This window comes from Halyomorpha halys, unplaced genomic scaffold (genome assembly GCF_000696795.3).
Source record: "Halyomorpha halys isolate HHAL.00 unplaced genomic scaffold, Hhal_1.1 Scaffold850.1, whole genome shotgun sequence".
NCBI lineage: Eukaryota > Metazoa > Arthropoda > Insecta > Hemiptera > Pentatomidae > Halyomorpha > Halyomorpha halys.
In genome coordinates, this window is record NW_027116409.1 from 49100 (window position 1) to 64578 (window position 15479).

General features: G+C 28.9%; 1 protein-coding gene and 1 long non-coding RNA gene across 3 annotated transcripts in view; one reads left to right on the forward strand and one right to left on the reverse strand.

The window, feature by feature from the left end:
- Positions 1 to 4663: 4663 nt before the first annotated feature.
- On the reverse strand, positions 4664 to 8199 carry LOC136797231 (uncharacterized). Its single transcript, XR_010845065.1, has 3 exons — positions 8041 to 8199; positions 6037 to 6166; positions 4664 to 5108 (listed from the first exon to the last, which is right to left on the reverse strand). It is a non-coding gene; the product is annotated as an uncharacterized lncRNA (long non-coding RNA).
- Positions 8200 to 8936: 737 nt separating this feature from the next.
- Positions 8937 to 15479, forward strand: part of LOC106686614 (inactive tyrosine-protein kinase 7) — a gene marked incomplete in the record, with an annotated part of 20667 nt that continues 14124 nt past the window's right edge. For both annotated transcript variants that reach the window (XM_067053197.1, XM_067053198.1), the window contains 9 exon segments: positions 8937 to 9049; positions 9401 to 9561; positions 9646 to 9790; positions 11491 to 11627; positions 11708 to 11959; positions 12374 to 12649; positions 14511 to 14623; positions 14724 to 14880; positions 15335 to 15479. In XM_067053197.1, the coding sequence (XP_066909298.1) occupies positions 9000 to 9049; positions 9401 to 9561; positions 9646 to 9790; positions 11491 to 11627; positions 11708 to 11959; positions 12374 to 12649; positions 14511 to 14623; positions 14724 to 14880; positions 15335 to 15479 (1436 nt within the window).

Here is a 15479-nt window from a genome sequence, read left to right on the forward strand (position 1 = left end):
TTTATGCAAATTACACTTAATGATACAACTCCAATAGCACGACTTTAACAGGCATGTTGGCCCTTACATTGTCTAAAGGCTTGTTGTAAAACCCGCTTGTTGATTAATTTAAATTATTTTATATCTGTTTTTCAAAATTAAGCCAGTTGGTCGTAAAATGGTATGTGACATTTTTGTAAATATTTTGCCTCACCTAATTCTTTAGGGCTGATTCCGTAGTTCTTTAAAAGAATTTTTACGGGATTTATACTTTTAAAGAAATAATGTAAGTACTCAATTATGGTAACTTACTCCTGGTTTAAGATAAACATTTACATTAACAAACATTTTACTCTGTGAAGTTTTCATTTTTTAAGTAACCATGCTGTACATCCGAGTGTCTAAGTTCAAGGTCAAGACTTTTTGTTTAAGTACATTGAGCATGGTTAATTAAATTAATGGTCTTTAAGCATGGTTGTACTTGCAATCATCGACAGTAAAAACAGAAACCACCCGTTTCCCTCCATGCCACCTTTCCCCACCTAACTAGTTCATTGTATTCCTTTGAACACAGGAATCTTCAAGAATGTCAATATACATATATTTTTTTAATATAGACGATGATTGAATCTTCATCAGGGCTGTTGTGAATGGAGATGTACAATAATGAACAAAGGAATTTTGTATTTGTCTCCCACCACAACAGCCCCGATTGCTGAAAACTATTTTTGTTCTTTTACTGACTAGTCATTGGCATTTATCATTAATTAAAGAAAGGAGTTTGCAGATCTCTACATGATGTTACGTATTTGGTTGTCACCGGTTTGCTTATGCTCTCCCACATACCTGACATGCAACTTTAACAGGTTACTGAACTTGAAGACAATTTTGAGTACTATTCCGAGTTAATTTTGCCTTTAGACGATTGTGAGTTAGAAATAAATTGCGAATATATATACTATTAGGGAAATAGGTAATGTCAATGTATTTTGTATTCTTTTTACACTATACCTAAACAAAAACAATAAATGGTTCAGCAAATCCGAAGGTTAGTTCGGTAAAGGTTCGACAATATCTTTCTACATTACCTCCCTTTACTGATCCATATTCAAAACTCAAGGCAACTTTTATACAATCCTCCCACCAAGTTTTGGCCTTCCCATTGGACGCTCAACCGTCGACTTACCGCTAATGAAATTTTTAGAGATTCGTTCATTATCAAATCTAACAAATTTACCAATTAATTTCTAATATCTAAGACCATATTTACTAAATGTATTCTGTAATATACAGTTGTAAATTTCACTAAAGTTATTTAAAAAAAAATGTCTATTGTCATGATGCAATTCCTACGCCTATATAAATAAATTAAGGGTTTAGGAAAACTTACTCACGAAAAATATTTTTACCGTATCTTCTCTCTGAAATTATATTATTTCTCTTTAACATTGTTCTAATTTTTTTTCTGCTTATTTTATAATTTATTAGTTTCTCTATTGTGTGTACCATTCTTTCACTATTGTTCTTTAACCTAGATTTTCAAATGAATGGGCTGAACACTTTGTTCACTACTTTTTGTATTTAAACAAAAAAAAACTAGTTCCTGAGATATTTCCTAATTATTTATTTTCGACATTTTTGTTTTATTTCCTGATTTCTTTTTTTTTTTTTTTTTTACATTTTATTAGATTTACATAATGTTAGTAAATTTTATTTTCATATTTGTCTATGGTAGATGTTCACTGAAAACTTGTGCGCTACAATATGCATATAGTCTTCACCCGTAATTTCCTAGATATTAGATCGGGTCTCACTTTTAACTCCTAGATCCAGTTGTCAAGATTTATTATTTAAATTCTAAGGTGATATTTAGTGATCGCCAAATGTTCTTATATGTTCGTAATGAATAATGTAAGTTATACGGTCCTTAATTCCTGAAGGTTAATTTAATTGAAATTGTCAGTGATTTGCTTCTTCCAAAGTATTTTAACGTACCTCTTTCATGAAGGATTCAGAAGTGCCCGACGAAACTTCAAACAAACTACTAAGGGAATTTATGTCTCAAAAGTTTTCGCCGATTCTTATCCTAGATTTTTCTCTTTCAGTCTTGCTGATGAAAGATACATTTTCAAAATTCTTTCTAAATATTCAGCTTACCTAAAAGAAACCTAGTCCCTTTATCGTTATTCCTTTTTTGTCTTACTGAGTTAATGAATGACCTAATCAAGCATATATCCAGTTTTTGAGAATTTAATTATTCTCTTAAAAAATTAGGTGATATGATCATCTGATTCTCACATGTACTAACTACGCTTTTATCTATAACGAACACGTGTCCTAGAATGTTACAATATTATTTTACCTGACGTTCTGTGTTTATTTATAATTATAACAAGTTACTTTTTTGTTTTGAAATACCTTTCATGGACACACTATTTTCATGGAAAATCCTTCGTCATGAAAAGGCTAATAGGATATGTTATTGGCTTTGTTGTTTTTTATTGAATTGATGATGCATTTCTTCAATCCATATGTAAAACCAATTGGTTTCTACGTTTGATCAGTTTGAATGGTTCCATATCCTCCTATCAGCTCCGTACTCGCTCTGATCCCTGCGGTGATTAGATCGGACGCCGGCAGACGGCGCAGTGTTGTTCCCGCCGGTCGCCATGGAGATAACGCAGATCGATCGCCAGCTCCCGGTGACTCACCTTCCTCGACATCTTTATGACCCATTTAAACGGCCCCTGTTCCTAATTAGTTAGTCCCGCTGAGGGGGAGGGAGTGGTACTACCTCTGTATGCCTTGTCCTGATAATATTTACCGAGCCCGATACCTCTAAACGTCCTCTCCCTGTGGTATTAGCTCTCGGCAATCGAATCAAGTCAAGAAAGGGACGTTTCTTATCCGTCGATAAGAGGGGATCGAGGGGAGTTGTTTTATCACAAATTATAGCTAGTTATTGAATAATATTTAATTTTAAAAAATATACTTTACACTTCATTTATATAGAAATCACGCTTAAATTTATTTTCATAATTAACGTGCATATGGGTTTCTACCGTAAATTATACTTAAGTTAAGTACGTAGCTATCAGATAGGTACTAGTAATACATTGACGTTTCACTGTTGAATAGAAACGCCAGTGGGTAGAATGAGTAAATACTGAACTGGCTCAGCAAATAGGCCAAAAAATTACATCTTTATCAACAATCCGGATTTGCCCATTATTTGTCCCGTACAGATTTGCATGAGTCATCGTCTGAGAAAAATTAACTTTTTCATTAATAAACCTTCAACTAAACGCTAAAATTTAAATAAGAAATGATTTACGTGATGAGATACATTTTTTTTATGATCCGTTGAACAAATTTATTCCCTGCAATTCTACTAATTGATAAGTTAAGCATTGTTTCTGAATTGATGCATTGGGTACAGTACCACTAATTTAATTTTATTAAATTGTTTAATTAAGCTGTCACTCAGTAGCAGAAGAGCTTAGTGGAACGATTTGACTTGATTTAATAATTGATATATATATCGAATGTATGTCAGTATCAGTGAATTCACTAATTGACCTTTCATTGTTCGTTTCATCGCAATAAACTCATGATGATAACATTTTCAAAATTATCTCATGTTTCAGACAGCTAATTATACATTAACTATTTGAAGGTAATTTACTTATTACTCAAAGATCCGGCGAGTTTAGGCTAGGCAGCTGATGAGACATTTTCCAATTGGCAGGTCAAGTTCATTGTCTCTGTCTTCTTGCCGCATGCTTTGACATTGACGATATGCTTTATTGCTAACTTGCTGTTTGATTTCATTTACAGCAAGATGTACATATATGTATATGTATTTTTCCTCCTGAAAATATAGTACCTTAAAATAATTTATTTTAGATGTACAATTTTAAACAATACTGTAAGTTACATGCTTGGTAGTAAAAACAAGAATTGATTACCTACAACAATATTAATTACTATACAAGAAATAAATTACATATATATATCTCCAAGTAGTTGGGACAAAGTTCAGACAAAAAATTGGTAGCTGTTTTTTAGACACTCATTATTATTTTGTTTTTAAAATATTGATATATTTTTCAATTATTTTTTTACTTTATAATTTTATAGTGAAACTTAGTTTAACTCTATAAACTTTCTAATTTTTATTTTGAATTAATCACTATTAGTCTAGGAAACAAATCACTTTCAAAACGCTAAGATAGTGTTGATCTTTTGTAAATTTATATTTGTATAATGTAAGTTTACTAGGTCTAGTAACAGTACATCCTTACAAACTGAACCCCTTCATGGGTTGTAGCGGTACAGATTTTAATTTTTTTTTTTGTAGATTTAATAAATAAATATATATAAATAAATAATATATATATAAATAAATAAATATATTGTGTTTTATTTGAATATAAAACAAATTTTATTCTGGGACGAGGTCCCTTTAAAATAGCAGAAATGTTCCATTAAAAGAAAATACATTTAACCAAAAACTGAAATAATGAAAATAACTTACGATTAATTTATACTATTTGTACAATATAATGTATATATTTATAGAAAGTAAAACATATTATCATTTTAAATTTTATTGAAAAAATAAAATGAATAAAAAAATCAAAAACGAGAACATAAAACCAATAAAGTCATAAATAGTCCCTATAAACACATAAATATATGCATAAATCCACTTATTTACACATATCAACTAACATATTTAATATATTTTGTAAACAATTTTATTATTCAGCGCATTCATCTTATTAACAATATGACTTAATTATTTAATAATGTGAACCGCTGCAAACCATGAAGGTTAAGGTTGAAAAAAGTTCTATTTTTAGAACAAAGGTTATACAAGGAGTTGATTTTTTTCAAGATCATGCTCAACCACCAGATTTTTTCCCAATTTATGAGGTTGGGTGAACCCCACGAGGGGTGCAGATCCCACATGGTTGACTCACGGGTACAGGAACAGAACAAATAACTATCTGCCCCAGCCGGATTCGAATCTGGGGTCCTTGGAATTTTTAAGCACCGCTTCTTTTTCACTTTGCCACCGCACCAAACATTTTCATCACTAGTGTTACAGTTTTCATGATCTTTTCCTAAAAATGTCACAAAATTGTAATTTCATGTTAATAAAAATAATGCTTTTGAATGAACTTTATCATGGGTTCTGTTAAACATACAGAGGCTCTATAAAAGCTCAAATTTACTCCATTAAAAAAAAAAAGTTATAAATATTGTTTTTAGAACATTTGTTATTTTCCAACATATTGAGCACATAATGAAGCTTTAACTTAATCTTAGGGGTTTTCTTGAATAAAATAAACTTTTGTTCGCCTGTGGAGGTTTAGAAATTCAGATTTTTAATATCAATCCAAATACAAACCACCTATCAGAAATACCAAACCTTATGCATTTATTTGTTCTTCTTCTTCTTTTTTTTTTTTGGCTTGGTTTCGTAGACTATATATTCAAAGGGTTACGCGTTATTCTAGTTTATATTTCTTAGTTTATGAGTATAAAAGAAAGGTACATACGCATTATTCGATCCCGACCAGTTGGGGGTCATACTAGTTATGGTAAAAACAGAGGTGTCGGCTCTCTACGCTCGCACAAGTGTTAAGCGAACCCCAAAGGATCCTTTTAATTTTAGAAATGGACCTAAATTTGCCTAAACATGTATCAGATTGTAATCCACAATTGGCCTGGATGAAATAACACAAAAATACAAACAAAAAAAATAAATAATTAAGATAATAAAATAAAAGAGGAAATAAAACCGAGGTTAAAGACGAAAAATGTAGATGGTGAAAATGTGTTGATCACCAGTAGATTTGTGTTCAGTAGAGAGAGGTATGTTGACTGAGAATTTTCGTAGAATGTTAGGTCAGATATCAGTATATCTAACCTAACATTCTTCTTTGAAAGTTCAATATTCATTAATCTGGTAAAAATATTACATTCATAGTTAAAAAAAAAATAATAAAACGTATATTGTGATACTCTTGGAATAATATTTGTACTCACTTTAAAATCGTCCATTCACCATCGTAGTAATCATGAAACGTCCTTGTCTTCCAGGAATCAGGATATCTGAATCGGCAGATTGGCGAAGCTCTAGTTCAATGTCTATTTCCCTTTGCTTTTTCCATTCGATCTAATCCAAAATTAAAGTTATTATCATTAACTCACCTCTTTCCCCTCCGATTCTGGCAGATATACGTAAGCAATCATCTTTGTTACAAATATGTATAATGATATTTAAAAACAATTGAATAATTTACATAAAATTAGAATCTAATGATACTGAAGTCTTTTTATCTATTATAATTTATTTTTTTATATTTGTTTTTAACATATATTTTTACGTTGTTATCATTGACAGAACGATCTGATTGCAATAAAATGAACTATTAAAATCAAGAAAAACAAATTGGAACTTAATTAGTGCAATACAAATTTCAGGTCAACTTGAAAAGATTGAATTTATTAAAATCAAGCTGAAACCTTTTTTGATAGCGTTTTAAGTACAAGTCGATTTGAAATATTTATTCCAGTAATTAAATTCCAATTAGTTTTTTTTTTAATTGCTGTTTCTAAAACATATAATAATAATTCCAATAACTTTTTATTTTAATATTTTAAAAATAATTATACAAATAGGAGCCTACTATATATGGTTATAAATTTATAGTTTTATGGAGGATCAAATTTACTAAATTGCACTCTATGGCATTCATAATAATTAATAGCAGTCTGATTTTTGGCGTTCTTATAGAAATTTAGTGCTCTTTTAAGATAAAACATGTTTGATAAAATGACGAAGCGGAACGGCTGTAAAGTGATAGTGCATTATTCCTAATTACGCAGATATACATTTCAGCGAAATATTTTCGCTCAGTTTTCATTCATACCCACTTAGCCATTTCACTAACGTTTTCTGGTCTTGGAATCTAGAAGATAGTCTCTGTAATAAAAGTCAATTTCATAGATGCCTCATATGACTTAAATTCCCCACTTTTTTTTTTTTACAGTATCATTGAAGTGCAGAATAAATTCCTCTGTTTTTTCAATGGACGTTTTTCTATTGGTTGTATGGAGTGGAAATTGGCGCTGTAGTAGCCGTGCACTTAAGTGCTGCCAAGATCATGGCTGTTCCATTTTTTAGAAGCCAATTTCCACTTAGTCTCGCTTCGGCTGCCACTGCCCACAGACTGGGTTCCTTTCTGCCAGTCTCTGCCTTAAATATGTTTCTAAATATATCCTCTATAACTTGTTGCGGTCTTGAAAAGTTATAAAGCTGATATAGTTTAAATTAAAAATACCGTTTAATATATTATATGTATGTATCCCCCATTCAAGAGGGAGAGCTGGTTTATTTGTGGTAAATTTCATTATTAATTTTACACATACATTAGGTAATAACTGAAATGTAAAACAAAACTTAATTTATAGATGATATGTATAATATATATAAGACGAAATTAAATTTATTAGACCGACTTGATATAATTTAAAATAAAAATTTCTTTCGATAAATAATGTAATTTCAACGCTTTATCAGTTTTTATTATTTATTACAAAGTGAGTTATTTTGTTTTGTTTTGGGAATTTTGTTTTTTCAGCATTTATTTATTTTCGTTTTACTGTCAGTTAATCAAAAGAGCCAGTTATGAGGGGCTCTAATGTACTCACTGTTTGCATTTCTTTCATTTATGTATTTTATTAGATTAAAACTTTGCACCAAAAGGCGAAATACCAAATAATAGGTTGGAAAAATTTACTAAAACATACAATTTTTTTGCAATATATAAAGAAAGAAATATAATAAAATGGTGTGTATCTGCACAATCAATTTCTGAAAATATGAATTAGATGATAACATTTTAGTAATTAATAATACACTAATATAATAGAGTTCTCTTACTCCATATGGTACAACTTTATCTATTGCAATTATTAATAATTAAAATAATTTAAAATTTTATTGAAAAATAAAATTGTTTTCAATCCATTAATGTTAAAACTTACTTTAAATCGTATTCAAGTAGCATGAGAAATCAAAACCAATCTCTTTATTCAGCATTGTCCATAACTTGTTCAGTCTTATTAACGGACTTAAATATTCATGACCATAGTGCTGTGAAAGTCATCATTAAGTTTCAAATAGTTTTGAACATTAACTTTCCCTATTCTGAAATCAAGACAACCTAAAGTATCTATGTGATCAATATCATATTTTATATCTTTTGTCAAATGCTTACTCCAATTCAAGAAGCATATATCAATCCTTAAGCTTATTAGGTATTTCAAATATGTTCATGTCTTGTGGCATCAATTTATTTTTGAAATGAAGAAAAAATTGTATTTATATATCAAATAAATATACATATTTTACAGCTAATTTATTATTGTTTAAATGAAAATATGTTCCTATATGTAATAGGCAGTAGGAACTTTGTCTGAGAGGCAGTCAGTAAAGGTTCAAAATAGTAAAAAGTCGTTATTTATTGATAACCAACGTTTCATTTCTTGTTTTTTCAACAATAATTATTCTGACACTTCTTGTACTGAGCCCTGACGAAGCCCTGCAAAGTGGGGTGAAGCATTGGTTACCAATAAATAGCTAATACTTACTATTTTGTACCTTTATTGACTGCCACCCGGGCTTTCGTCCTACAATCCAAAATATGTTTTGTTGGAGTCATTAACAGAATGTTGCTTGCTATTTCACTTTTTGTAGCAAAAAACAAACAACCTTACAAATGCAAAATAAAATTCAAAATAATTAATTACTTGAAAAATTAATTAAACAGATCCAATGATGGATATATTTAGACTTTTTTTTAATGTTGATATTAAAAGCATATTAATTATCTGGAATAAGTACATTTCTTATTTAATTTTTTTTTTTTTTTTAAGGGCTTAGCAGTCATACTGTGGTGAAGTTGATTGGGAAAAAGCCAACTAAGTCTGGTGAAAATTTGACAATGACTTGTGAGGTAGAAGGAACTGAGCCCATCTCTATTCAGTGGTTTAGGTAAGATATTACCGGTTCTTTATTCTGCATTATTAATTTTTTTATTTACATATACATATATATTATATACATATATATACACTAATATACACATATATATTTTTTTAATTTTTATTTTATTCTCACAAATTTATTGGCATAGTTTATTATAGTTTAAATGATTTAGTTTTTCTTATTTTGAATACCAGAAAATGGTCAATTAGGTTACTGCTACTGGTTACATTATTATGAAATCAGTTTTAAATTTAATAACTAATTATTTATGTTCAAAAGTAGTTAAGGATATTTAAGCAGTTGTTTGTTGTTATAAGTAAATGTAATTTTTTTTTCCCAAAATGATATTAATTTTAGGAATGGTGATGGCCTCAAAACAGCTGGTAAAATTCACACAACTGGGCGAGATCTAATCGTTCTCAATGTCAATCCTCTTGATAATGGAATTTATCGGTGTCTTGCTACCAACCCTTCAGGAACTGTCAAAAGTAAAAATACAGACATTATCACTGTGCCTGGTATGAATCCATAGCTAATTATTGAACTTCACACGAATATAATCTATTTTATTATTTTTGTAAAATGAAATTCACGATGTATAGGAGAACAATGGGCACAAATTGTTGTTCCACCTGAAGACACTATTACTAAAGAGGGGATGAATGCTCGTTTCGACTGTGTCTACAACTTTGCAGATGTTATAGAGTGGTACTATAAGCAAAAGGGACCCCTTGAAAATTCCACACAGTGAGTAATAATTGATTTTGAATGAATGATTGTGAATAATAATAAGTCAATGTCCAACATGTGAAACTTATATTTTCAAGTTTTATATGTATGTTAAAATATTTAATATTTGATTTAGGTATTTTGTACATTATGCATAGAACATTTGAAAATATTTTGTTTTACTTGAAGTTGTGTTTAAAAATTAATCTTTTTTTTCTAATATATAGATAATACCATAATAGTTTTAGTTAGAAATATCCTTCTGCAAGAAATTACACTAACAGTTTTATAGCATACTGCTGTTATTATTAATTTACTTATAGGTGTTCATTTCAAAAATATTAGGTCTATTATATCTGAAAAATATGCGATAAGTTAAAATTTACCTTTAAAAAATGTAGAAACAAAAAAAAATTAAGGAAAAATAAATTTAAATTTAGTAAATTTCTAAGAAAAGAAGAAAATTAAATTATTCAAAAAAATTAAATATGGATAAAGAGTGATCAAATAAATAAGGAGTAATTTCATAACTACTTTAAAATTAAGTTTATGAAATATTAAATGTTTTTGTTCAGTTTTTTTGATATTTTTACAAACTCATGAGGTACTATTTGTATTTGTATATTGTAATGAAAACAAAATAAATCATTTTAGTTTGTGATAAATCATTATTGATAGTAGCAATTTCAACACTGTTGTCAGAAAGAATTTGATAATCTAATATTTATCATTTTGAGTAAAGTAAAAAAACGACAAATTAGTGTAATGTTACAAAGGAATTTTAAACATCAAAATGAGTATGGCTAAGATGCTAGACAGCTCTAAATGAAGTCAGATATTTAGTTTAAGGAAGCATGGAGACAGACACCAGATATATTTATCTTTGGTGGGGTAGGGGTGGCTGGTAAACAGAGGCACATCTGGTTTTAAACATAAAAGGAGATTGTACCTTTCATGTAAATACAATATTAGGCTAGTGTAAACTAATGTCACACTACTTCTTTAAACTCCATTCCTTTCTATATCCTACCATCTAAATTTCTAATGTAAACCTATTTCTTTTATTTCTTGTTACCATTTTAGTGATTACCATACATAACATGTTAGATTGTTGATATACCTTTAAAGTTGGTGCAATTAAAAGGTGTCTTTATGGTTCTACATTCTTTTTATTTTTGTTAGGTTTGTTTCTAAAGTTCAAGCAAGGCTATTTTACTAACTCCTTTTTAAAAAACAACCTGATTGTATTTTATCATAATGAATTATTTATTGGAGCATTCGTCTATATGTGTATTCATTAATTACTTCTCTTTATTTTCACTATTAGTAAACTGTGAACCAATAAAAGTGCCTACTCTTTATTATTTGTATTGTTTTTCAATGAACTAATTGTTTGTTGGTCAAGTTTTGTAATCAATAAAATCAATAAAAACTTCATACAATTAAAAAAAATAATAATAATGCTTCATTCTGGAGAGACATCTTGAAAGAAATCTAAATATCCTAAAGAAATCATTGTTGAAACGAGATGTCTGTAAAATGATGCATTCATATGGCATGCACCTGTTTCATTAATTTTATTACTATTGATATATTTATTTTATCAATGAATGTTAGTAAGCCAACGGAAACCTATTTTATCTTCATAAAATATAAATATATTAAACGACCAAATCATTTACAACATTTTATTAAAATGTCTTTGATATTTGTTCCAGTTACTCTGTTTTAACAAATGGTTCTCTTGTTGTGTTGGGTGTGACTAAACAAGATGAAGGCCTTTATTCGTGCGTGGGAATAAGAGGTGAAAGCACAGAAGTCCCCCAAATATTTTCAGCTCAGTTACTCTTAGCATGTGAGTATTGAAAAAATATCTATTTTTTTAAAATAATTCATATAAAATGTCTAATTCTTGATTCAATATTTTTTATTTAGATCTGAAAGAGGCTGATAACCAAACATTAGAACCATGGGAAGGCAGCCTACGTTTGGTAGCTGAAGACTCTGATTATGAAATTGGATGTGTTGGATATGGACTTCCTACCCCAACTGTCAGTTGGACAAGAGGAGGAACTGGAAATGTGCTCAAGCTGAAATCTGTTTCTAAAGCTGACCAAGGAAACTATACCTGCATCATCTCGAACCTGGCAGGAACAACTACTGCTAATGTTAAAATAGTGGTCACTTGTAAGTTTTACACAATTTTTATCGTTTTAACATATGATGTTTCTTATATTATACTATTTTGGCCCTCAGACAGTTAGTACAATAAATTCTCCATCATTCACTATTTAAATGACAAAACTATTTTAATATAATATAACAGTAATTTGAATACCTACTAATTCCTCTCCTAAATAAACTTTGATAAACTAATCTCCATTATATTTAATTATATATAAGTAATTTTCAATAATTTTTAAAGAATGACTGTTTAATTTGTAAAAATTAACAAATAATTCTTTTTTATAGAACACCTTCCCTAGAAAAGAATCCTATTCTAGTCAGAGATTGTCCTATGCTTGTCATAAATCACTTAAAATAAGTTTAAAAGGTTGAATGTCTAATTTGTAAAAATTAACTAAAAGTTGTTCTTTTTAGCCCGCCCTTCCATTGAACAAAATCCTATTCCAGTCATAGTCGATGAAGGGAACGATGCATTATTTCACTGTGAATTCTCAGGAAACCATAAATATAGTACAGTCACTTGGTATAAAGATGGCACCCTTGTAAAACCTGGTTCAAGAATTATTGACAAAAGAGGATTTTTGAATATTACTCAGACTCAACCATCAGACGAAGGAGACTATTTATGTGTGGTTAATACAAAACCATATCCTCCTATTTTCTCTAGTCCAGCATCACTGACAGTGAAAGGTAATGTTTAATGGTTTAAAAACTTTATTTTGAATAATTCTTTAGGTGAAAAGGAATGAGATATTGGCGTGTTTTTAAGACAAAAAATGGAACTTTTTCTGACTGTTTTATTCCTCCCCATTTCTTGGGGAAAAAAAATGTCAAGCCTTTATTTCAAAGTATGTGTTCTTCTGCTGTGATGAAGAGTATTGTTAAAAATAGATATGTAAATATTTGGAATTGTTGTTTGTTTACAATTTGAATTCAATTGAAATAAAAAAAAGTTTGATAGAGTAATAGTGTAGACAAATCTTGAATCCAACATATTTTCTGTTTTTAAATTTATTGCACATTTCCATGGGAACAGAAATATTAGATATCAAAATGATGCCATGGTAGTCTTAAGTAAGTTTATCTGTAACTGTACCACTACCCATGAAGTGTTTTGGTTTCAGTCCTTGGTATAGGAACTATGGTTTTCAGAATTTTTTTCAGATATTATGCAAGTACAGTGTTGAAGTAGCTCTCAATACTAATGTTCATTATATAATCTATTGCCTCATACCTGATAGTTTTGGCTTAGAGCTGAATGCTTCAACGTTCAACCCATAGGACCACCTTCAGAATTTAGTCTTCCAAAATCTTGTTCTTATTACCTAAACATAATTACTTACCAACACATTTATATTTGCAGTGAATTATAAAAAAATAATATTCTATGAAAAAACTGAAAACGATATTCTTGTCTAACTTCGAGGAGTGTAATCTGGTTAATCTGTGTGTAATGTAATTTTACATTAGTGGTCTCAATAATGGACACTATAAAAAATCTTCAAAAATAAAAAAAACAACTAATAATTTGCTTTTAGATGAGTTTGTCATAATACCATAGAATAAAAAACTTTCCTTTAAAAAAAAAAAAAGTTTTCTTCACTTAGTAGTATCTCTCAAAAAGTTATAGAAGAAATAATAAATTTTTATTATTCCAGAGCTGATTTTTCAAGGACTGTAGTAGTACAAGTTCTGGAAAACTAACTCAGGAGTGCAAACAGCATCACTAAAATTTCTGCTTTTGAAACATGTTACATCCAAGATTTTTTTCATGTTGTCGTTTAATCAAACTTTTCTAAAATTTCAAATTTTAGAAGCCAAAGTTAACCAAAAATTGTCTAACATATTTTATGCAAAAAATTCATATTTTTGAATAAAAATTGGACTATTTTCCCCTACGGAAATTGGGGGGACGGAGAATTACTTTCTTTCAATCTTGCATCAATCATCCATATGCACTTTAAGTTTAATTTCCCAAAACATTAATTATTCCTTAATTTCATTCAATAATTGCAACATATAAACCATCAAATGATACCAAATGTCCAAAGTTCTTTAAATAAGAATAAAGCTGAAAGATAAACAAAGAAGATATAACTTATCTCAAGGTGATTTTAAAAACAAGTGTGGTGTAAATTAAAATGAAAAGCTATAGGTAGCAAAAGATGAAGTAATAGAAAAATCAGAGAAAATAAAAAACTCTGTATCTAAATTTTTTTTCTGAAGTATACCAATTTATTTAATAATTTTATTACAATATTTGTAAACAAAAATAAAAAAAATAAATCTATGGTAGATTTAGCTTTTACAACTTCAACAGTTTTTTGTATATTTTATTTGCTATATTTTGTGTTAGTTACAAAGAGAAATGAATTACTTATGTTGTATGTTACATACTTTTGTCTTTATTTATCACCAAAGGAAAATTTATTTTCACTGTTTTCACTTCTATCAGTTACAAAAATATGTATGTATGAGTTCATTCACCCGAGGAAAATTTTGGTATTTAACTTCAGTGATTTATAATGTTGATTTAATTTTTTATTTTCAGAAAAATTAAAATTCGCTCCAAAACCTGTTAGTACACACTTAGAACTAGGAACACCCAAGAAAGTTCATTGTAAGGCCCATGGAGCTACTCCTCCCTTTGTCAAATGGATTAAGGTAATTATTAGTTTATTCGCTATTTGTTTTTAAACTAGCTGTTTTCTAATTTTTTTTTTTATCTTAATTGTTTTAATATATATTTCCATTATGATTAAAGGAGGGATACATAGAAGGTGAATTCCCTAGTCACATCTCTGATATCAATGGAACTTTACACTTCAATAAAGTACAGGCTGATGATAAAGGGAAATATACATGTATTGCTTCCAACTTTCAAGGCATCATCAATGCTACTATCGATATAGATGTCGTTGGTATGTTTTTTTTATTTTTTATATATACTATTATAAAATGTTTAGCAAGGTTTTATAGGAATTTTGGAAAACTATATATAAATAAAAATATTTTAGTAGTAGTAGTTCCTTTTTTAAAATATTGAAAAATAAAGTTTTGCATATATGTATATATATAGTTGACTGTAAAGATTTAAATATAAGAAGATGGTTTTAAACTATTTGTTCTTTTTTTGACCGCAACCCTGACCATCTTCTTATATTTTTATAAAGTTTTGCAATATTAATTGTATTCTAATTTCATTAAATAAGTATTTTCTATTCTCCCCATTTGATCTTATGATGTTAGTAATATTTCATTAAAAAGGGTCATCAAACTATTTTTTATTTTAAAAAACACTTGAAATAATTTAAATTATGTATTATCCTTCTTAAAAATTAAAATATTCTCATTTCTATCTTATGGTGATTTCAGTAAGTCCCAAATTTACTGTTCTTCCCCAAAATCCCACTTATGTGTCAGAGAGCTCTATTGTTATAATGGATTGCATGGCTGAAGGAGATCCTAAACCAGCTATACATTGGGATAAGAACTCGGATATGGAGAGCTTCGATAAAAC